The sequence below is a fragment of the Oncorhynchus masou genome, chromosome 28 (genome assembly GCF_036934945.1).
Source record: "Oncorhynchus masou masou isolate Uvic2021 chromosome 28, UVic_Omas_1.1, whole genome shotgun sequence".
NCBI classification, from domain to species: Eukaryota; Metazoa; Chordata; class Actinopteri; order Salmoniformes; family Salmonidae; genus Oncorhynchus; species Oncorhynchus masou.
This window is the reverse complement of record NC_088239.1, coordinates 8,114,496-8,139,923: the sequence shown is the minus strand read 5'-3', so window position 1 is coordinate 8,139,923 and position 25,428 is coordinate 8,114,496. Positions and strand designations below refer to the sequence as shown.

Here is a 25,428-nt window from a genome sequence, read left to right as displayed (position 1 = left end):
TTGCCTAAGCACTCCCTAGGTGCCTTCCCCTTACCCCCTGGGAACAAATGAAACAGAATATTAAACAATTTCACAAACAAACTAAGAAACAAAGGACATCAAATAAGCTCTATCTGAGCAACAAACTCACAAAACATATCAACTCTCAGCCCAGCAAAATCTCTAGCAAAATCTCTCTAGCAAAATCTCTGCAATGACCTCCCAGCAAATCTCTCTCTCCTGAACAGAACACTGGCATTTATATAGCTTCAGAATGAATGGGTAATTGGAGACAGCTGCGTCTTGACGAGGGGGTGGGGTCAGCTCTCCAATTAGCCATGGAGTCGACCAATCAGCTGCTTGAGGGATTTCAGGAAGCCATTTCCTAAAATAAACACATGCAAATACACAAACTACAACACATAAACTGGGGAACGTAACACTACCTTCCCTCAAACGTTGCATATCACTGGGACTATTCGGTGCTAAAGCAGAATGCCACAGGATGTTTTTGTGCTGGTCAAGGGCAGTCAGGTCTGGAGTGAACCAAGGGCTATATCTGTTCCTGGTTCCACATTTTTTGAATGGGGCATGCTTATTTAAGATGGTGAGGAAGGCACTTTTATAGAATAACCAGGCATCCTCTACTGACGGGATTAGGTCAATATCCTTCCAGGATTCCCGGGCCAGGTCGATTAGATAGGCCTGCTCGCTGAAGTGTTTTAGGGAGCGTTTTACAGTGATGAGGGGTGGTCGTTTTACCGCAGACCCATTACGGATGCAGGCAATGAGGCAGTGATTGCAGAGATCTTGGTTGAAAACAGCAGAGGTGCATTTGGAGGGCAAATTGGTTAGGATAATATCTATGAGGGTGCCCGTGTTTAAGGGTTTTGGGTTGCACCTGATGGGTTCATTGATCATTTGTGTGAGATTGAGGGAATCAAGCTTAGATTGTAGGATGACCAGGGTGTTAAGCATGTCCCAGTTTAGGTCACCTAGCAGCATGAGCTCTGAAGATAGATGAGGGGCAACCAATTCACATATGGTGTACAAGGCACAGCTGGGGGCAGAGGGTGGTCTATAGCAAGCGGCAACAGTGAGAGGCTTGTTTCTGGAAAGGTGGATTTTTAAAAGTAGAAGCTTGAATTGTTTGGGTACAGACCTGGATAGTAAGACAGAACTCTGCAGGCTAACACCGCCCCCTTTGACAGTTCTATATTGTCTGAAAATGTTATAGTTAGGGATGGAAATTTCAGGGGTTTTGGTGGTCTACCTAAGCCAGGATTCAGACACGGCTAGGACATCCGGGTTGGCAGAGTGAGCTAATGCAGTGAATAAAGCAAACTTAGGGAGGAGGCTTCAAATGTTAACATGCATGAAACCAAGGCTTTTACGGTTACAGAAGTCAACAAATGAGAGTACCTGGGGAGTGGGAGTGGAGCTAGGCACTGCAGGGCTTGGATTAACCTCTACATCAACAGAGGAACAGGGGAGGAGTAGGATAAGGGTTTAGTTAAAGGCTATCAGAACTGGTCATCTAGTACGTTCGGAACAGAGAGTAAAAGGGGCAGGTTTCTGGCCGTGATAGAATAGATTCAAGGCATAATGTACAGACAAAGGTATGGTAAGATGTGGATACAGTGGAGGTTAACCTAGGCATTGAGTAATGATGAGAGAGATATTGTCTCTAGAGACGTTTAAAACAGGTGATGTCACCGCATATGTGGGTGGTGGAACTAAATGGTTGGTTCAGGTATATTGAGCAGGGCTAGAGGCTCTACAGTGAAATAAGACAATCACTAACCAGAACAGTAATGAATAAGGCATATTGATATTAGGGAAAGGCATGCGGAGCCGAGTGATCATAGGGGTCCAGTGAGTGGTTGGACTGGCTGGAGACTTGGCGATTCAGACGGCTAGCAGGCCGGGGCTAGCAAGCTGGCGGAAGGGCCTTAGATGGACGTCACGACGCGTGCGGTGATGTCGATAGACCAGTCGTGATGGCTTAGTAGGGTGCTAAGCCATCACGTAGCAGTGGGGTCCAAGTCCAATTGGCAAAATAGTGGCCCAAAACATTGGCCTATGGATCTATTCAACTAACAGTCCAATATGCTCTAGACGGCTATTTGGCTAGCAGATGGCTATTCAGGGGGCATTGCGACGTAGGAGCCAGTTGAGTAGCCCCTCGAGCAGGTCACGTTGGTAGTCCAGTTGTGAAGGATCGGCGGGGTTCCGTGCCCCGTGCCCCGTACCGGCAATAGAAGTGGTATTGTAGCCCAGGTGCGGCTGATGGGCCTCCTCAGCTAGCCGGGAGAATGGGCCTGCTTGCTTCGGGACAGACGTTAGCCAGGAATAGGCACTTGGATTGCAGCTAGCTAGCTGCGATGATCCAGGTGAAAAGGTTCAGGGCTTGCGGTAGGAATCCGGGGAAATGGAGAGAAAATAGGTCCGGTATGCTCTGGTTTGAGTCGCGTTGTACAAACTGACAAGCACTTTCCGAGCTAAAGCTTAGCTGATGACCAATAGCAGTGGTTAGCTGACTACTAGCTAGTAGCTAGTTAGCTGGCTAGCTTCTGTTGGGGGATTCCGGTTCCAAGGTAAATAAAAATACTTTAGAAAAAACAGATCCACACCACAGATTGACAGGGTGAGGCAGGTTGCAGGAGAGTATTTTGAAGTTGATGTTTAGAAAACGATTTTAAAAAAGATATGCGAAGAAAAATATATTAAAAGATATATACGTGGAACACGACAAGACGAAGGACAAAGTCAGATGACTGCTACGCTAACTTTGATTGAGAGTTTTGTGAAGAATCAACAACAAGTGGGACACAATCATGAAGTGGAACGACATTTATTGGAAATTTCAAACTTTTTTAACAAAACAAAAACTGAAAAATTGGGCGTGCAAAATTATTCAGCCCCTTTACTTTCAGTGCAGCAAACTCTCTCCAGAAGTTCAGTGAGGATCTCTGAATGATTCAATGTTGACCTAAATGACTAATGATGATAAATACAATCCACCTGTGTGTTTATCAAGTCTCCGTATAAATGCACCTGCGCTGTGATAGTCTCAAAGGTCCGTTAAAAGCGCAGAGAGCATCATGAAGAACAAGGAACACACCAGGCAGGTCTGAGATACTGTTGTGAAGAAGTTTAAAGCCGGATTTGTATACAAAAAGATTTCCCAAGCTTTAAACATCCCAAGGAGCACTGTGCAAGCGATAATATTGAAATGGAAGGAGTATCAGACCACTGCAAATCTACCAAGACCTGGCCATCCCTCTGAACTTTCAGCTCATACAAGGAGAAGACTGATCAGAGATGCAGCCAAGAGGCCCATGATCACTCTGGATGAACTGCAGAGATCTACAGCTGAGGTGGGAGACTCTGTCCATAGGACAACAATCAGTCGTATATTGCACAAATCTGGCCTTTATGGAAGAGTGGCAAGAAGAAAGCCATTTCTTAAAGATATCCATAAAAAGTGTCGTTTAAAGTTTGCCACAAGCCACCTGGGAGACACACCAAACATGTGGAAGAAGGTGCTCTGGTCAGATGAAACCAAAATTGAACTTTTTGGCAACAATGCAAAACGTTATGTTTGGCGTAAAAGCAACACAGCTCATCTCAATGAACACACCATCCCCACTGTCAAACATGGTGGTGGCAGCATCATGGTTTGGGCCTGCTTTTCTTCAGCAGGGACAGGGAAGATGGTTAAAATTGGTGGGAAGATGGATGGAGCCAAATACAGGACCATTCTGGAAGAAAACCTGATGGAGCCTGCAAAAGACCTGAGACTGGGACGGAGATTTGTCTTCCAACAAGACAATGATCCAAAACATAAAGCCAAATCTACAATGGAATGGTTCAAAAATAAACATATCCAGGTGTTAGAATGGCCAAGTCAAAGTCCAGACCTGAATTCAATCGAGAATCTGTGGAAAGAACTGAAAACTGCTGTTCAACAATGCTCTCCATCCAACCTCACTGAGCTCGAGCTGTTTTGCAAGGAGGAATGGGAAAAAATTTCAGTCTCTCGATGTGCAAAACTGATAGAGACATGCCCCAAGCGACTTACAGCTGTAATCGCAGCAAAAGGTGGCGCGACAAAGTATTAACTTAAAGGGGGCTGAATAATTTTGCACACCCAATTTTTCAGTTTTTGTTTTGTTAAAAAAGTTTGAAATATCCAATAAATGACGTTCCACTTCATGATTGTGTCCCACTTGTTGTTGATTCTTCACAAAAAAATACAGTTTTATATTTTTATGTTTGAAGCCTGAAATGTGGCAAAAGGTCGCAAAGTTCAAGGGGGCCGAATACTTTCGCAAGGCACTGTAGCATTGCCTTTGTTCAACTTAGGTCAAATATTTTGGGTAGCCTTCCACAAGAATTTTGGCCCATTCCTCCAGACAGAGCTGGAGTAAATTAGTCAGGTTTGAAGGCCTCCTTGCTCGCACACGCATTTTCAGTTCTGCCCACAAATTCTCTATAGGGTTGAGGTCAGGGCTTTGTGATGGCCACTCCAATACCTTGACTTTGTTGTCTTTAAGCCATTTTGCCACAACTTTGGAAATATGCTTGTGGTCATTGTCCATTTGGAAGACCCATTTGCGACCAAGCTTTAACTTACTGACTTATGTCTTGAGATGTTGCTTCAATATATCCACATAATTTTCCCGCCTCATGATGCCATCTATTTTATGAAGAGCACCAGTCCCTCCTGCAGCAAAGCACCCCCACAACATGATGCTGCCGCCACCGTGCTTCACGGTTGGGATGGTGTTCTTCGGGCTTGCAAGCAAACATAATGATGGTCATTATGGCCAAACAGTTCTATTTCTGTTTCATCAGACCAGAGGACATTTCAAAAGTATGATATTTGTCCCTTTGTGTGCAGTTGCAAACCGTAGTCTGGCTTTTTATGGTGGTTTTGGAGCAGTGGCTTCTTCCTTACTGAGCGGCCTTTCAGGTTATGTCAATATAGGACTCGTTTGACTGTGGTTATAGATGCTTTGTACCTGTTTCCTTCAGCATCTTCACAATGTCCTTTGCTGTTGTTCTGGGATTGATTTGCACTTTCGCAACAAAGTCTATTCATCTCTAGGGGACAGAACGCGTCTCCTTACTGAGCGATATGACAGCTGCGTGGTCCCACGGTGTTTATACTTGCATACTAATGTTTGTACAGCTGAACTTGGTATATTCAGGTGTTTGGAAATTTCTCCCAAGGATGAACCAGACTTGTGGAGGACTACTTTTCTTTTCTGAGGTCTTGGCTGATTTCTTTTGATTTTCCCATGATGTCAAGCAAGTACACCTCCATGATGTCCACAAGTACACCTCCAATTGACTCAACTTATGTCAATTAGCCTATAAGAAGCTTCTAAAGCCATGATATCATTTTCTGGAATATTCCAAGCTGTTTAAAGGCACAGTCAACTTAGTCTATGTTAACGTCTGACCCACTGGAATTGTGATACAGTCGATTATAAGTGAAATAACCTGTCTGTAAACAATTGATGGAAAAATTACTTGTGTCAGGCACAAAATAGATGTCCTAACTGACTTGCCAAAACTATAGTTTGTTAACAAGAATTGTGTGAAGTGGTTGAAAAACGAGTTTTAATGACTCCAACCTAAGTGTATGTAAACTTCCGACTTCAACTGTAACCCCCAGAGACATAAACTCTGTAAAAGTCACTGCTCTGCAATGCTTATTTACACTCTATGTGGCACGCCCTGACCTGAGAGAGCTTTTTATGTCTCTATTTTGGTTTGGTCAGGGTGGTGATTTGGGTGAGCATTCTATGTTCAGTTTTCTATGTTTTGTATTTCTTTGTTTTGGCCGGGTGTGGTTCTCAATCAGAGACAGCTGTCTATCGTTGTCTCTGATTGGGAACCATACTTAGGTAGCTTTTTCCCACCGGTGTTTTGTGGGTATTTTCTGTTTAGTGTTTTCTGCACCTGACAGGACTGTTTCGGTTTCATTTTTGCACTTTGTTATTTTGTTCAGTTCAATAAAAGTCATGAACTCTTTTACCACGCTGCACTTTGGTCCTATTCTTCCTCATCCGACGATGACACCCGTTACACTATGGACATATTTATGCACAAAACCATGGCCTCCATTATTTAACTGCCTTTTGTCAAGAGCTCCCGATCTAGACGCATCCAAAACAGTAATCCAGGGAGATATTTAGAGTGGCTCCTGTTCATGATATAAAGACCACGCAGCACCTTTCAAAACAAAAACAAATCCAATATTGTTGTTTTTGTTGTTGTTTATGAATCGGTGAAAGTGTCTGTTTTCTCTGCAGCACCCTTCTGGGGCCCCTCAGATAGAACCTTTGATAGTACAGTCCTTGGTAGCAAGCCGTGTCTGTGGCACTGTATTATCCTCAAAGCGGGCAAAGAAGATGTTTAGTTTGTCTGGAAGCATGACATCGGTGTCCGTGACGTGGCTGGTTTTCCTTTTTGTAGCCCGTGATTGCCTATAGACCCTGACACATACGTCTCTTGTCTGAGCTGTTGAATTGCAACTCTTCTTTGTCCCTATACCGACATGTCCCTTGTTTGATTGCCTTGAGGAGGGAATAACACATTAAAGAGCCCCTCTCACAATACAGCCACACATTAAAGAGCCTCTAACAATACAGCCACACATTAAAGAGCCCCTCTCACAATACAGCCACACATTAAAGAGCCCCTCCCACAATACAGCCACACATTAAAGAGCCCTTCTCACAATACAGCCACACATTAAAGAGCCCCTCTCACAATACAGTCACACATTAAAGAGCCCCTTCCACATTACAGCCACACATTAAAGAGCCCCTCCCACAATACAGCCACACATTAAAGAGCCCCTCTCACAATACAGCCACACATTAAAGAGCCCCTCTCACAATACAGCCACACATTAAAGAGCCCCTCCCACAATACAGCCACACATTAAAGAGCCCCTCCCACAATACAGCCACACATTAAAGAGCCCCTCTCACAATACAGCCACACATTAAAGAGCCCCTCTCACAATACAGCCACACATTAAAGAGCCCCTCTCACAATACAGCCACACATTAAAGAGCCCCTCTCACAATACAGCCACACATTAAAGAGCCTCTAACAATACAGCCACACATTAAAGAGCCCCTCTCACAATACAGCCACACATTAAAGAGCCTCTAACAATACAGCCACACATTAAAGAGCCCCTCCCACAATACAGCCACACATTAAAGAGCCCCTCCCACATTACAGCCACACATTAAAAAGCCCCTCTCACAATACAGCCACACATTAAAAAGCCCAGCCACATCAAAATGCTCTGGTGTCCCGGCCAGCAAGTCCCTACATGAAGCTCCATCTCCTCTCCTCTCATTACTACAGCAGAGCCACATTACTCACTTAATACTGTCTTCCTAGCCACTGATAATGAGGCCTAATTGAGGTATTTTCAAAGGGTTTAAGAAACGGGCAAATAAATATTATAACCCAGATTATCGCCCTCAAAGGGAGAGAAAAGCCCAGGAAGAACGAGATAAAGGGTCCAAATGTGCCTTCTTAACAGCAACATGTACTCCTCATGTAACACATAAAGAGAAAAACAAGATTGTTTGGTGTGGGTTTGTGTGTAATATGATGTATTACAATGCATCTGTAATGAAAGAAGTGCTCTGCTATATTTTCTGAGGTGAAATGGCGGTTGGGGCTTGTTATTGGGTAAACTTCAAGGTTGTGGTTAAATTATGATGCGGTGGACGGCGTTAAAAGGGTCAACAGACTCAGACAAATGAACATCTGTCTGTCTGGTCTCATGCTGCGCCTAAAAACTTCTGTCTACTGGGTGTATCCTTCATTTCCAGACAGCATATTACTTTGACATCCAATTAGGTGAATATATATATATACAGTATAACTGAGCAGGAGGGGAGGATTGATGGATATTTCACAGTGAAAAAACAGTGACAGTATATAAAGTGATGTTTATTGTTTACCTTGTGAAAGCTCTGGAAGTATGCTGCCTTCTCATCTGGGTATTTCTCTAACCGTCTTGGGCCTTTACTATATAAAGTGATGTTTATTGTTTACCTTGTGAAAGCTCTGGAAGTATGCTGCCTTCTCGTCTGGGTATTTCTCTAACCGTCTTGGGCCTTTACTATATAAAGTGATGTTTATTGTTTACTTTGTGAAAGCTCTGGAAGTATGCTGCCTTCTCGTCTGGGTATTTCTCTAACCGCCTTGGGCCTTTACTATATAAAGTGATGTTTATTGTTTACCTTGTGAAAGCTCTGGAAGTATGCTGCCTTCTCGTCTGGGTATTTCTCTAACCGTCTTGGGCCTTTACTATATAAAGTGATGTTTATTGTTTACCTTGTGAAAGCTCTGGAAGTATGCTGCCTTCTCGTCTGGGTATTTCTCTAACGGCCTTGGGCCTTTACTATATAAAGTGATGTTTATTGTTTACCTTGTGAAAGCTCTGGAAGTATGCTGCCTTCTCGTCTGGGTATTTCTCTAACCGCCTTGGGCCTTTACTGGACGCCTTCTTAAACATCAGCCAACACCTCCTGAAGATCTATGGAGAACACATGGAGAACAGAGCCATCAGAACCTTTAGGTCTCTCAGAACCCCCAGCAGAAGAACCTCAAACCATTGAAAACACATGGAAAACAGAGCCATCAGAACCTTTAGGTCCATCAGAACCCCCAGCGGAAGAACCCCAAACCATTGAAAACACATGGAGAACAGAGCCATCAGAACCTTTAGGTCCATCAGAACCCCCAGCAGAAGAACCCCAAACCATTGAAAACACATGGAGAATAGAGCCATCAGAACCTTTAGGTCCATCAGAACCCCCAGCAAAAGAACACCAAACCATTGAAAACACATGGAGAACAGAGCCATCAGAACCTTAACCTCTTGAAACTCTGGGGGCGCAATTTCATTTTTGGATGAAAAACGTTCCCGTTTTAAACAAGATATTTTGTCACAAAAAGATGCTCGACTATGCATATAATTGATAGCTTTGGAAAGAAAACACTCTGAATTTTCCAGAACTGCAAAGATATTGTCTGTGGGTGCCCTAGAACAGGAGCTACAGGCAAAACCAAGATGAAACGGCAACCAGGAAATGAGCAGGATTTTTGAGGCTCTGTTTTCCATTGTCTCCTTATATGGCTGTGAATGCGAGAGGAATGAGCCTGCCCTTTCTGTCATTTCCCCAAGGTGTCTGCAGCATTGTGACGTATTTGTAGGCATATCATTGGAAGATTGACCATAAGAGACTACATTTTCCAGGTGTCCGCCCGGTGTCCTCCGTCGAAATTGGTGCATCATTTTCAGCTGCTGGTATTTTTCCATGCGATTCTGGAGGTGAAAGCAGGCTTCCACGAACTGCATATCAATGAAGAGATATGTGAAAAAACACCTTGAGGATTGATTCTAAACAATGTTTGCCATGTTTCGGTCGATATTATGGAGTTAATTCGGAAAAAGTTTGACGTTTTGGTGACTGAATTTTCGGTTCGTTTCGGTAGCCAAATGTGATGTACAAAACGGAGCGATTTCTCCTACACAAAGATTCTTTCAGGAAAAACTGAACATTTGCTATGTAACTGAGAGTCTCCTCATTGAAAACATCCGAAGCTCTTCAAAGGTAAATGATTTTATTTATTTGGTTATCTGGTTTTTGTGAAAATGTTGCGTGCTAAATGCTACGCACAATGCTAAGCTAGCTTGCAATACTCTTACACAAATGCTTGATTTGCTATGGTTCAAAAGCATATTTTGAAAATCTGAGATGACAGTGTTGTTAAGAAAAGGCTAAGCTTGAGAGCAGGCATATTATTTTCATTTAATTTGCGATTTTCAGAAATCGTTAACGTTGCGTTATGCTAATGAGCCTGAGGCTGTATTCACGATCCCGGATACGGGATGGGGAGTATCAAGATTAAGGTCCATCAGAACCCCCAGCAGAAGAACCCCAAACCATTGAAAACACATGGAGAACAGAGCCATCAGAACCTTTAGGTCCATCAGAACCCCCAGCAGAAGAATCCCAAACCATTGAAAACACATGGAGAACAGAGCCATCAGAACCTTTAGGTCCATCAGAACCCCCAGCAAAAGAACACCAAACCATTGAAAACACATAGAGAACAGAGCCATCAGAACCTTAAGGTCCATCAGAACCCCCAGCAGAAGGAACCCCAAACCATTGAAAACACATGGAGAACAGAGCCATCAGAACCTTTAGGTCCATCAGAACCCCCAGCAGAAGAACCCCAAACCATTGAAAACACATGGTTATCATAACACAATGAAAGGAATTCATTTAGAATTGTATAAAATGTATAAAACAAAACAAAAAAACTCAAACAAATTGAATACATTAATAAGCATCTTCACTGATTAATTTGTCCATCTCCTTTCCAAGTGTTCCAGCCAGCATCTCTCATTATTTATCGGTGTGGATATTAATCCAGACTCAATGACATGCTCACCGGTGCATCAACACATGAATAACTCACAGAGTAAACACCTTCCTCTCGGTCAGTTTAACCTGGACTGTTTATGCAGTCATCTATTTATCAAGCCAGACCTATTTGTTTGGGTACACTGCTATTGTACAGTAACAGGCACACATATACACACACTAGGACACACCGTTTCCCAAAGGGCCACAACAAGGTCAAGATTAAAAACAGGGCACACACACACTTAAAAACTCTAACACACACAGAGAGAGAGAGAGAGAGAGAGAGAGAGAGAGAGAGAGAGAGAGAGAGATACAGAGAGAGAGAGGGAGAGAGATACAGAGAGAGAACCTCACACAGGAGCAACAGAGCAACAGACACCCCGCCAAGACCAGTGAGACACCCTTCCAGACATGCAAGACCCCCTGCCGAAGGACCTGCACCGAGAGAAGCTGCGTCAAGAGGACCTATACCCAAACAACAGCTTCACCAGCCACATCCCAACCAGCTAACACCATCCCAGACAAACACTGGCCATGCTCTATATAGGCCCCCCCCATATCATATTTGGGGCAGCGTAGCCTAGAGCGTTGGACGAGCGTTGGACTAGTAACTTATATGTTGCAAGTTTGAATCCCCGAGCTGACAAGGTACAAATCTGTCATTCTGACCCTAAAAAAGGCAGTTACCCCACTGTTCATAGGATGTCATTGAAAATAAGAATTTGTTCTTAACTGACTTGCCTAGTTAAATAAATAAAATATCAGACCTATGCCCCTACCAAACAACAATTAGGCAACAACAAATTCAATCCCATTTAGACAACTTCCTGGACAAAACATTTCACTGTAATAGTGAAGGTCTAAACTTGGCAGTAGAAAACCTAAACAGTACATTTGACCTCTCAGCTTCCAATTTCATCTAAACATTTCAAGTAGAGAACAGAAGAAATTTAACAACAATGACAAATGGTTTGATGACTAATGCAAAAATCTAAGAAAGAATTTGAGAAACCTATCCAACCAAAAACATAGAGACGCAGAAAACCTGAGTCTACGCCTTCACTCTGGTGAATCAGAAATCAGCTCGATGTAATTGACAAATCCATAGACTCTAACCACTCCTGGGACAGTTGGAACACACTAAGCAAACAACCACACAAAGAGTTATCTATCAAAAAAGGAGATGTGTGGATAAACCATTTCTCCAATCGTTTTGGCTCTATAACAAAGAACAAACATCAAAAACATATACATGATCAAATACAACATTTTAGATTAAACTATTAAAGACTACCAGAACCTACTGGATTCTCCAGTTACCTTGAATGAACTCCAGGACAAAATAAAATCCCTCCATCCCAAAAAGTCCTGTGGTGTTGATGGTATCCTCAATAAAATTATCAAATATAGAGACATCAAATTCCAATTGGCTATACTAAAACTATTTAAATCATCCTCAGTTCTGGCATCTTCTCCGATATTTGGAACCAAGGATTGATCACCCCAATCCACAAAAGTGGAGACAAATTTGACCCCAATAACTACTTTGGGATATGCGTCAACAGTAAGTCTTCCCATGCTTTGTTGACGTAAAAAAAGCTTTTCACTCAATTTGGCCTGAGGGTCTGCTATACAAATTCATTGAAAATGCTGTTGGGGGGGAAATATACGACATTATAAAATCCATGTACACAAACAACAAGTGTGAGGTTAAAATTGGCAAAGAACACACACATTTCTTTCTACAGGGCTGTGGGGTGAGACAGGGATGCAGCTTAAGCCCCATCCTCTAGAACAGTCTGCAGCACCCGGCCTCACTCTACTAGACTCTGAAGTCAAATGTCTACTGTTTGCTGATGATCTGGTGCTTCTGTCTCCAACCAAGGAGGGCGTACACAGCACCTAGATCTTCTGAACAGATGCTGGCAGACCTGGGCCCTGACAAAAGACAAAAATAATGCCTACAAATACAAATTCCATCTAGACACCGTTGCCCTAGAGCACACTAAACACTATACATACCAAAAATGTCCTCTGTGTACATTGTAAAACACCAAAAAATGTATGCAGAGCAGAATTGGACCGATACCCGCTAATTGTAAATATCCAGAAAAGAGCTATTAAATTCTACAACCACCTAAAAGGAAGTGATTCCCAAACCTTCCATAACAAAGCCATCACCTACAGAGAGATGAACCTGGGGAAGAGTCCCCTAAGCAAGCTGATCCTGGGGCCCCCACAAGTTTTAAAAAATAGAGACATTTCAAATGTTATAGTATGTCTATAACAGTGTTGTAACAATGTGCAAATAGTTAAAGTACATAAGGGAAAATAAATTTCATTTTACCTTTATTTAACTAGACAAGTCGGTTAAGAACAAATTCTTATTTTCAATGACAGCTTAGGAACAGTGGGTTAACTGCCTGTTCTGGGGCAGATGACAGATTTGTACCTTGTCAGTTTAGGAATTTGAACATGAAACCTTTTGGTTACTAGTCCAACGCTCTAACCACTAGGCTACCCTGCCACCCCAAATAAATATGGGTTGTATTTACAATGGTGTTTGTTCTTCACTAGTTGACATTTTCAAATCTTGCTGCTGTGATTGGTGGTATTTCACCCAATAGATATGGGAGTTTATCAAAAACATGTTTTTTTTAATATTCTTTGTAAGTCTGTGTAACCTGAGGGAAATATGTGTCTCTAATATGGTCATACATTGGGCAGGAGGTTAGGAAGTGCAGCTCAGTTTCCACCTCATTGTGTGGGCAGTGTGCACATAGCCTGTATTCTCTTGAGAGCCAGGTCTGCCCAAGGCGGCCTTTCTCAATTTTATTTTTATTTAACCTTTATTTAACCAGGAAAAGCCCATTGAGGCACAGAGTCTTTTTTCAAGGGAGACCTGGCCAAGAAGGCAGCAACTACCAATACATTACATCATTAAAACTGTCATGTCTTGTTATGTCTGTTCCTGTCCTTTCTCTTCATTCTCTCTCTCTGCTGGTCTTTTTAGGTTACCTTCTCTGTCTCTCATCCCTCAGCTGTTCTACATTTCTCCTAACTAGCTCATTCTCTCTTTCCCCACCTGTTCTCTCTTCCCCCTCTGATTAGGTCTCTATTTCTTTCTCTGTTCCTGCTACTTTCAGTGTCTGATTCTTGTTTGTGTTTTTTGATGCCAGAAGCAAGCTGTCGTCTCGTTTGCTTCCACCTTGTCCTGTCCTGTCGGAGTCTGCATGGCAGGTGCAACCTGCATTATACTACGTTCTTTTGTTCCATTGACTACGTTGGAAGAGGATTTATGCCATTCCTGTTTTTTATTAAAGAACTCTGTTTTCTGTTAAAACCGCGTTTGGGTCTTCACTCAAGTTCATAACAGAAGAATCAGACCAAGAATGGACCCAGCGGCTCCGGACCCTTTTCACTCCGCCGTCGAGATCCAGGGAGCGATGCTAGGCAGACACGAGGAGGAATTGTCTGCTGCTCAACATGCCGTTGAGACCCTGGCCGTCCAAGTCTCCGACCTCACAAGACGGGTTCACCAACTCCACCTCGATCCACCGCCCACTTCCAGGGTTTCCGAGTCTCCGGAGCCCAGGATCAGCAACCCGCCGTGTTACTCTGGGGAGCCCACTGAGTGCCGCTCATTCCTCACTCAGTGTGATGTGGTGTTCTCTCTCCAGCCCAACACTTACTCCAGGAGCGCAGCCCGCATCGCCTACGTCATTTCTCTCCTTACCGGACGGGCGCGTGAGTGGGGCACGGCAGTCTGGGAGGCGAGGGCTGAGTGTATTAACCAGTATCAGGACTTTAAGGAGGAGATGATACGGGTTTTTGACCGTTCTGTTTTTGGCGAGGAGGCTTCCAGGGCCCTGTCTTCCCTATGTCAGGGGAATAGATCCATAACGGATTATTCTATTGAGTTTCGCACTCTCGCTGCCTCTAGTGACTGGAACGAGCCGGCTTTGCTCGCTCGTTTTCTGGAGGGTCTCCACGTCGAGGTTAAGGATGAGATCCTCTCCCGGGAGGTTCCTTCCAGTCTGGACTCCTTAATAGCTCTCGCTATTCGCATAGAGCGACGGTTTGATCTTCGTCGCCGAGCTCGTGGAAAGGAGCTCACGTTCTCCGTTGCTCCCCTCTCCACATCACTGCCACCTGCCGCATCACTGCCACCCTCCCCGCCGGCTCGGATGCTGAGCCTATGCAGCTGGGGGTATTCGCATCTCGGCCAAGGAGAGGGAACGGAGAATCACCAATCGCCTCTGTCTCTACTGCGGCTCCGCTGGTCATTTTGTCACCTCATGTCCAGTAAAGGGCCAGAGCTCATCAGTAAGAGGAGGGCTACTGGTGAGCGCAACTACTCAGGCCTCTCCTTCTGGATCACGCACTACCTTTCCGGTCCATCTCCGCTGGCCCGGTTCATCTGCTTCCTGCAGTGCCTTGATAGACTCTGGGGCGGAGGGCTGTTTTATGGACGAGACCTGGGCTCGGGAACATGACATTCCTCTCAGACAGTTAGGGGAGCCCAGGGCCTTGTTCGCTTTAGATGGTAGTTCTCTCCCCAAGATTCAGCGTGAGACGCTGCCTTTAACCCTCACTGTCTCTGGTAATCATAGCGAAACCATTTCTTTTTTTAATTTTTCGTTCACCTTTTACACCTGTTGTTTTGGGTCATCCCTGGCTAGTGCGCCATAACCCTTCTATTAATTGGTCTAGTAATACTATCCTATCCTGGAATGTTTCTTGTCATGTAACCTGTTTAATGTCTGCTATCCCTCCTGTTTCCTCTGTCTCTTCTTCACAGGAGGAGCCTGGCGATTTGACAGGGGTGCCGGAGGAGTATCACGATCTGCGCACGGTGTTCAGTCGTTCCAAGGCCACTTCTCTCCCTCCACACCGGTCGTATGACTGTAGTATTGATCTCCTTCCGGGAACTACTCCCCCGGGGTAGATTATACTCTCTGTCGGCTCCCGAACGTAAGGCTCTCGAGGATTATTTGTCGGTTTCGCTCGACGCCGGTACCATAGTCTCCTCCTCCTCCCCCGCCGGCGCGGGGTTCTTTTTTGTTCAGAAGAAGGACGGGTCCCTGCGCCCATGCGTGGATTATCGAGGGCTGAATGACATAACAGTTAAGAATCGTTATCCGCTTCCTCTTATGTCTTCAGCCTTCGAGATCCTGCAGGGAGCCAGGTTTTTCACCAAATTGGACCTTCGTAACGCCTACCATCTCGTGCGCATCAGGGAGGGGGACGAGTGGAAGACGGCGTTTAACACTCCGTTAGGGCACTTTGAATACCGGGTTCTTCCTTTCGGCCTCGTTAACGCTCCAGCTGTCTTTCAGGCACTAGTTAACGACGTCCTGAGAGACATGCTGAACATTTTTGTTTTCGTTTACATGGATGATATCCTGATTTTTTCACCGTCTCTCTCGATTCATGTTCAGCACGTGCGACGCGTCCTCCAGCGCCTTTTGGAGAACTGTCTTTATGTGAAGGCTGAGAAGTGCACTTTTCATGCCGCCTCTGTCCCTTTTTTCTCGGTTCCGTTATTTCCGCTGAGGGCATTAAGATGGATCCCGCTAAGGTCCAGGCTGTCATTGATTGGCCCGTTCCTAAGTCACGCGTCGAGCTGCAGCGCTTTCTGGGCTTCGCTAATTTCTACCGTCGTTTCATCCGTAATTTCGGTCAGGTGGCAGCTCCTCTCACAGCCCTTACTTCTGTTAAGACGTGCTTTAAGTGGTCCGTTTCTGCCCAGGGAGCTTTTGATCTTCTTAAGAATCGTTTTACATCCGCACCTATTCTTGTTACACCTGACATCTCTAGACAGTTTGTTGTTGAGGTTGACGCGTCAGAGGTGGGCGTGGGAGCCATTCTTTCTCAGCGCTCTCTCTCTGACGGCAAGGTCCATCCTTGCGCGTTTTTCTCTCATCGCTTATCGCCGTCAGAACGTAACTATGATGTTGGTAATCGCGAACTGCTCGCCATCCGCTTAGCGCTAGGCGAATGGCGACAGTGGTTGGAGGGGGCGACCGTTCCTTTTGTCGTTTGGACTGACCATAGGAACCTTGAGTACATCCGTTCAGCCAAACGACTTAATGCGCGTCAGGCTCGTTGGGCTCTGTTTTTCGCTCGTTTCGAGTTTGTTATTTCTTATCGTCCGGGCTCAAAAAACACCAAACCTGATGCTTTATCTCGTCTCTTCAGTTCTTCTGAGGTCTCCACCGACCCCGATGGGATTCTCCCGGAGGGGCGTGTTGTCGGGTTGACTGTCTGGGGAATTGAGAGGCAGGTAAAGCAAGCACTCGCTCACACTCCGTCGCCGCGAGCTTGCCCTAGGAACCTTCTGTTCGTTCCCGTTCCTACTCGTCCGGCCGTTCTTCAGTGGGCCCACTCTGCCAAGTTAGCCGGCCACCCCGGCCTTCGGGGTACGCTCGCTTCCATTCGCCAGCGTTTCTGGTGGCCCACTCGGGAACGTGACGCGCGTCGATTTGTCGCCGCTTGTTCGGTCTGCGCGCAGACTAAATCTGGGAACTCTCCTCCTGCCGGCCGTCTCAGACCGCTTCCCATTCCCTCTCGACCGTGGTCTCACATCGCTTTAGATTTTATCACCGGACTGCCTTCATCAGCGGGGAAGACAGTTATTCTTACGGTTGTCGATAGATTCTCTAAGGCGGCTCATTTCATTCCTCTCGATAAGCTCCCTTCTGCTAAGGAGACGGCTCAGATCATTATCGAGAATGTTTTCCGAATTCATGGCCTTCCGTCTGACGTCGTTTCCGACAGAGGCCCGCAGTTCACGTCTCAATTTTGGAGGGAGTTTTGCCGTTTGATTGGGGCTTCCGTCAGTCTCTCGTCCGGCTTTCATCCCCAGTCTAACGGTCAAGCCGAACGGGCCAATCAGACTGTTGGTCGCATTTTACGCAGTCTTTCTTTTCGTAACCCTGCGTCTTGGTCAGAACAGCTCCCTGGGCAGAGTACGCCCACAACTCGCTTCCCTCGTCTGCTACCGGTCTATCCCCTTTTCAGTGTAGCCTCGGGTACCAGCCTCCGCTGTTCTCATCTCAGCTCGCCGAGTCCTGCGTCCCCTCCGCTCAGGCTTTTGTCCAGCGTTGCGAGCGCACCTGGAAGGGGGTCAGGTCGGCACTTTGCCGTAATAGGGCGCAGACTGTGAGGGCCGCTAATAAGCGTAGGACCAAGAGTCCTAGATATTGTTGCGGTCAGAGAGTATGGCTCTCCACTCAGAACCTTCCCCTTAAGACAGCTTCTCGCAAGTTGGCCCCGCGGTTCATTGGTCCGTTCCGTATTTCCCAGGTCATTAATCCTGTCGCAGTGCGACTTCTTCTCCCGCGCTATCTTCGTCGCGTTCACCCGGTCTTCCATGTCTCCTGTGTTAAGCCCGTTCTTCGCGCCCCGCTCGTCCCTCCCCCCATCCTTGTCGAGGGCGCACCCATCTACAGGGTTTGTAAGATTTTGGACATGCGCCCTCGGGGCCGTGGTCATCAGTACCTAGTGGATTGGGAGGGGTACGGTCCTGAGGAGAGGAGTTGGGTTCCCTCTCGGGACGTGCTGGACCGTTCGCTGATCGATGATTTCCTCCGTTGCCGCCAGGTTTCCTCCTCGAGTGCGCCAGGAGGCGCTCGGTGAGTGGGGGGGGTACTGTCATGTCTTGTTATGTCTGTTCCTGTCCTTTCTCTTCATTCTCTCTCTCTGCTGGTCTTTTTAGGTTACCTTCTCTGTCTCTCATTCCTCAGCTGTTCTACATTTCTCCTAACTAGCTCATTCTCTCTTTCCCCACCTGTTCTCTCTTCCCCTCTGATTAGGTCTCTATTTCTTTCTCTGTTCCTGCTACTTTCAGTGTCTGATTCTTGTTTGTGTTTTTTGATGCCAGAAGCAAGCTGTCGTCTCGTTTGCTTCCACCTTGTCCTGTCCTGTCGGAGTCTGCATGGCAGGTGCAACCTGCATTATACTACGTTCTTTTGTTCCATTGACTACGTTGGAAGAGGATTTATGCCATTCCTGTTTTTTATTAAAGAACTCTGTTTTCTGTTAAAACCGCGTTTGGGTCTTCACTCAAGTTCATAACAAAAACATACAACATTACAATACAACAACATGAACCAGCCTAAAAAAAAGCATTTCCTCTCCTCTGTAACAGAGTCTCCCATCAATATTTTACATCCATTCAGTGGCACTAGCATATCTAGATTAAGCATGGATTGTAGATTATATCTAGATGAAGCAGGGATTGTAGATTTTTCCATTCAGGGTCACTAACATATCTAGATGAAGCATGGATTGGAGATTATATCTAGATGAAGCATGGATTGTAGATTATATCTAGATGAAGCATGGATTGTAGATGATTCCATGCGTCTGGTGCACAAGAAGGGAAGGCGGTCTTGCCTAATACTGTGAATGTCTGTGAATGTCCAGTCAAAGATTTCCTTAATGTTGAGTCAGTCACAGTAGTCAGGTATTCTGCCACTGTGTACTCTCCATCTTCCCCTCTCTCCTCTACTGCTCTCTCGCGCTATCATGAAAGATACATTAAATCAGCTTATTTCATGTAGTGAAATATTTTCCTAGTCAAGTAGTACATCCATATCAGTGTATCAGTGGTTTGTTACTTGTCATGTTTTGTGGGTTATTTTTTTGTGGAACCCAGGAAGAGTAGCAGCTGCTTCTGCAAAAGCTACTGGGGATCTAGATAAACCAATCACCTATATCATCCATAACAGACCAGACACTGACAGTGTAAATCCTTTAACCTTTCACATCATTATATTATTCTGTGTGATTTACTCTGAGATGTCAGCCCTTAAAGATGTCTGTGGTCATTGACTGATTTATAGTTCACTGATGAGTTTGGCTCACAGACTTCCTGTCTCCACTTTATTATATTAATAGATAATACCTTAATGGCACCCGGAAAGACCAGGGAAGCACAAATGTTGTCCTCCAACCTTAACAGTCTGTAAATGCATAAAGAGCCTTTCCGTCTGGAACAGAGTGATCTAAACCAAATACAAGCCTACAGCCCAGTCCTGAAAAAAACCTCTGTATTATTTATAGAATGGCCCAGTCCCCTGATTGTTGTGATGTTGTGCTGAATGGCCCAGTTCCCTGATTGTTGTGATGTTGTGCTGAATGGCCCAGTTCCCTGATTGTTGTTATATTGTGCTGAATGGCCCAGTCCCCTGATTGTTGTGATATTGTGCTGAATGGCCCATTCCTTTGATTGTTGTGATATTGTGCTGAATGGCCCAGTCCCCTGATTGTTGTGATATTGTGCTGAATGGCCCAGTTCCCTGATTGTTGTGATATTGTGCTGAATGGCCCAGTTCCCTGATTGTTGTGATCTTGTGTAGAATGGCCCAGTTCCCTAATTGCTGTGATATTGTGCTGAATGGCCCAGTTCCCTAATTGTTGTGATATTGTGTAGAATGGCCCAGTTCCCTGATTGTTGGGATCTTGTGTAGAAAGGCCCATTCCTTTGATTGTTGTGATATTGTGCTGAATGGCCCAGTTCCCTGATTGTTGTGATCTTGTGTAGAATGGCCCAGTTCCCTGATTGTTGTGATATTGTGTAGAATGGCCCAGTTCCCTGATTGTTGTGATCTTGTGTAGAAAGGCCAGGTTCCCTAATTGTTGTGATATTGTGTAGAATGGCCCAGTTCCCTGGTTGTTGTGATCTTGTGTAGAATGGCCCAGTTCCCTGATTGTTGTGATCTTGTGTAGAATGGCCCAGTTCCCTAATTGCTGTGATATTGTGCTGAATGGCCCAGTTCCCCAATTGTTGTGATATTGTGTAGAATGGCCCAGTTCCCTGATTGTTGTGATCTTGTGTAGAAAGGCCCATTCCTTTGATTGTTGTGATATTGTGCTGAATGGCCCAGTTCCCTGATTGTTGTGATCTTGTGTAGAATGGCCCAGTTCCCTGATTGTTGTGATATTGTGTAGAATGGCCCAGTTCCCTGATTGTTGTGATCTTGTGTAGAAAGGCCAGGTTCCCTAATTGTTGTGATATTGTGTAGAATGGCCCAGTTCCCTGATTGTTGTGATCTTGTGTAGAATGGCCCAGTTTCCTGATTGTTGTGATCTTGTGTAGAATGGCCCAGTTCCCTGATTGTTGTGATCTTGTGTAGAATGGCCCAGTTCCCTGATTGTTGTGATCTTGTGTTACAGTTATCGGTATCTTACAGTTATCTGAAGGGCATTTATAAGGAGTCGACTAGAACTTATGAAGGCTATACCATGTCTTGGGGCTTCATCTGTAAAATAGGATATATGTATTTCCAGTCTGATATAGCTTGCTGATAATCATCTGTGTGAATATCAACTGAATTTCAATGATTATCTCTCTCTCTCAATCGTCGCCATGGGGGGGGGGGGGGGTCCCTGGGATTTTGTATCCAGGAATCATTTGTTTATTCATCTGATGCACTTAATAAAAAGAACACAGAGCCTGAATTTCACACTCCAGGAGATTGACTGTTCTTACCTGTTCTGATCCCACTGATGGAGCTCAGGGCCACTTAAGTGAGGCTAACGCCTATTATACAGATAAAAACAATGGAGAGAGGAGTAGAGACGGAGAGAGAGGAGGTGAGATGGAGAGAAAGGAGGAGAGATGATGAGAGAGAGATGGAGAGAGAGGAGTAGAGATGGTGAGAGAGGAGTAGAGATGTAGAGATGGAGAGAGAGGAGTAGAGATGGAGAGAGATGAGTAGAGATGGAGAGAGAGGAGTAGAGATGGAGAGAGAGAGGAGTAGAGATGGAGAGAGAGAGAGAGAGAGAGGGGGGGGAGAAAGAGGAGAGAGGGAGAGACAGAGAGAGGGAGAGACAGAGAGAGAGGAGAGCGGGAGAGATGAAGAGAGATGAAGAGGGGAGGAGAGATGGGGAGGAGAGATGGGGAGGAGAGATGGGGAGGAGAGATGGGGAGAGAGTGGAGGAGAGAAAGAAATAAAGAGAGATGAGAGAAAGAAAAAGAGGGATAGAGAGAGCAAGGGAGATAGCGAGCGAGAAGGAGAGAAATAAAGAGAGAGAGATAGAGGTAGGGAGAAAGAGAGAGAGTGAGAGAGAGTAAGAGTGAGAGAGAGGGGTGCACAACAGAATGCTTTAACGTAGCATGGGACACTTAAGTAAATGATGAGCTGTATCTAGAAAGTGCTATCACAAAAGAGCCCATAGTCAATAATATATATTTTTTCACCTTTATTTAACTAGGCAAATCAGTTAAGAACAAATTCTTATTTTCAATGACGGCCTAGGAACAGTGGGTTAACTGCCTGTTCAGGGGCAGAACGACAGATTTGTACCTTCTCAGCTCGGGGATTCGAACTTGCAACCTTTCAGTTACTAGTCCAACGCTCTAACCACTAGGCTACCCTGCTGCCCCAATGATACTTTTGTAATATTTGACCTAAGTATGAAGAAAAAAAAAACGCACACTGGTCGTTGATCATGATCTATATCTGTAATAGTATGCCTGTCATTTAGAAACTGAATCCTGCTGCATCAAAATCACCTCTTGAAAGAAAAGCGATGAAACAAAACCATTCATTGCCTACCGTACACAAAGTGATTCACTCGGAGAACGACGAGAAGTCATTACGATGCAACAAAGCAAAGCTCAGAGAGATAGATAGTGTTTATGAGAACAAAAGGAACGAAGGAAAGGGCTTCATTCCACCTGTTCCACGGTTGTCAAAATGCTTTGTCACTGAGCGTTTCTGGGTCTTATTCAGGAAGACTTTAATACTGATTCTAATTACATTGAGGTGATTGAGACTCTGACGCTTCTAGAACGTGTGACTAATTAGAATGCCGGAACATTATTCTATACAGAGAGTGGAGGAGAGAGAGAGATAGAGATGTGTGAGCGTGTGTTTGAACAAAGACAGACTCATCTCCCAGAAAGAAGAAGAAAGATGCTGGTAAAGTTCAATCAGCGTCTTTTCTTAGAGGCATGATCCTATTAGCAGCAGATGACTGCAAAATGGTTACCTCTATTCTGGCCCTTACAATTATGTGAAGAACTACCCCCAGAGAATCCTACTGTAGCTACGGTATGTTGCTGTCTTTTAAACAAATAACACTTTTCCATTTGTCTACAAGAGATTTTCAAAAAGAGTATTGTATTTTTCATGTTTAGTCTCTTATTGTATACCAAAGCAAAAGCTCTTACAGGAGTTTGATGGCAGAAGTCCACAAGCTACACAATGATAACTACAGTATATTGATTTCAGTGTGGAGAGAAACCAATTGTACCAAACATGAACAATTGTGGTTCACAAAAATACATTATATATATGGCCAAAAGAACAAATGAAATCAGTGTAGCTTGTTTGCTCTGCCTTGGTGGCACAGCTCTCATAGACACAGCTCTCATAGGCACAGCTCTCATAGACACAGGTCTCATAGACACAGCTCTCATAGGCACAGCTCTCATAGGCACAGCTCTCATAGGCACAGCTCTCATAGGCACAGCTCTCATAGACACAGCTCTCATAGGCACAGCTCTCATAGACACAGTTCTCATAGGCACAGCTCTCATAGGCACAGCTCTCATAGGCACAGCTCTCATAGGCACAGCTCTCGGAGGCACAGCTCTCATAGGCACAGCTCTCGGAGGCACAGGTCTCATAGGCACAGCTCTCGGAGGCACAGGTCTCATAGGCACAGTTCTCATAGGCACAGCTCTCATAGGCACAGCTCTCGGAGGCACAGCTCTCATAGGCACAGCTCTCGGAGGCACAGGTCTCATAGGCACAGCTCTCGGAGGCACAGGTCTCATAGGCACAGTTCTCATAGGCACAGCTCTCGGAGGCACAGCTCTCATAGGCACAGCTCTCATAGGCACAGCTCTCATAGTCACAGCTCTCATAGGCACAGCTCTCATAGGCACAGCTCTCATAGGCACAGGTCTCGGAGGCACAGCTCTCATAGGCACAGCTCTCATAGGCACAGCTCTCATAGGCACAGCTCTCATAGACACAGCTCTCATAGGCACAGCTCTCATAGGCACAGCTCTCATAGGCACAGCTCTCATAGGCACAGCTCTCATAGGCACAGGTCTCGGAGGCACAGCTCTCATAGGCACAGCTCTCATAGGCACAGCTCTCATAGGCACAGCTCTCATAGGCACAGCTCTCATAGGCACAGTTCTCATAGGCACAGCTCTCATAGGCACAGCTCTCATAGGCACAGCTCTCATAGACACAGCTCTCATAGGCACAGCTCTCATAGACACAGTTCTCATAGGCACAGCTCTCATAGGCACAGCTCTCATAGGCACAGCTCTCATAGGCACAGGTCTCGGAGGCACAGTTCTCATAGGCACAGCTCTCATAGGCACAGCTCTCATAGGCACAGCTCTCATAGGCACAGCTCTCATAGGCACAGTTCTCATAGGCACAGCTCTCATAGGCACAGCTCTCATAGGCACAGCTCTCATAGACACAGTTCTCATAGGCACAGCTCTCATAGGCACAGCTCTCATAGGCACAGCTCTCATAGGCACAGGTCTCGGAGGCACAGTTCTCATAGGCACAGCTCTCATAGGCACAGGTCTCGGAGGCACAGTTCTCATAGGCACAGCTCTCATAGGCACAGCTCTCATAGGCACAGGTCTCGGAGGCACAGCTCTCGGAGGCAGAGCACTTGGAGCTAGAGGCTCGGAGGCACAGCTCTCGGAGGCAGAGCACTTGGAGCTAGAGGCTCGGAGGCACAGGTCTCGGAGGCAGAGCACTTGGAGCTAGAGGCTCGGAGGCACAGCTCTCGGAGGCAGAGCACTTGGAGCTAGAGTCTCGGAGGCACAGCTCTCAGAGGCAGATTGCACTCTGAAATCTCAACGGCAGTCACTGGCCTGTCTTGACCTGTCATTATGAGTGTTCTGAACAACGCAGACCTTCTGTGTTGTTCAGACCTATAAGAGCTGTGAGAGCTGTGCGTATGAGAGCAATTCAGAACACTTTTTTACACACGTTCCAATTCAGAACACTTTTTTACACACGTTCCAATTCAGAACACTTTTTTACACACATTCCAATTCAGAACACTTTTTTACATACGTTCCAATTCAGAACACTTTTTACACACATTCCAATTCAGAACACTTTTTTACACACATTCCAATTCAGAACACTTTTTACGCACATTCCAATTCAGAACACTTTTTACACACGTTCCAATTCAGAACTCTTCATTTACAGATGTTTCAAATCAGAATACAATTCAATCCTCAGCACACAAACAGGTGAAATATTATGTAAATATTTAGCAATGGCAGATATTGTACATAATGATCATAAATCAATGATATCCTATGTGGGTAGAAGGGCTTGTGGGTAGAAGAGTTTGTCTCCAGGATACAGTTCTCATAGAAATGCTAGAGGCAGAGGCCACAGACATTAAACTGGCTCATTAAAATGTTACATCGCAATCATTTTAGGTTCTATGAAGTTGATAACAGAGTCATTTTCTACGTGTTTTTCTATAATCTCTTCACTGCTATGCTGGTTTAAATTCCGGTCCATATTTCGTTTTGTGTCGTGAAATCTTTCAGAGTCTAGCCTGATCAACCCACAACAGAACACAGCTGCGATTAAAAGGGCTCCTTTAGAAGTTTAAATGGTGAAATAACCTTTTAAACCCTGGTAATGAGTCACCTTTGAAACCTCTGTAATTTCCTGTAAGTGGACCCTGATGATAAGTCCATCCGTTCAGGACATTGTGAAAGTTCTGCCGATATTGAAGATGTGTCTGGCCTCTCAATAAAACATAAGTGAACTGCCCCCGAAGGCACATTACTTACCTGCTGAACGGGCTGAGACACAATCTAAATGATTTCCAATGACAGCTAGCTTCATGTATATGACTAATCTCACATCAGGTAAAAATAGCAAAGACTCTCTGAAGGTCTGTTCAGGAACGAGTGTGGTGCTCACAGTATCATCATCCATTA

General features: G+C 45.2%; 1 protein-coding gene across 1 annotated transcript in view; it reads right to left on the bottom strand.

Moving 5' to 3' along the window:
* LOC135518501 (docking protein 6-like) overlaps nt 1-25,428 on the bottom strand; it is a 140,320-nt gene that overhangs the window by 71,152 nt on the left and 43,740 nt on the right. The window contains exon 2 of the mRNA XM_064943674.1: nt 8,456-8,563. Within this exon, the coding sequence (XP_064799746.1) occupies nt 8,456-8,563 (108 nt within the window). The remainder of the gene's footprint in view (nt 1-8,455; nt 8,564-25,428) is intronic.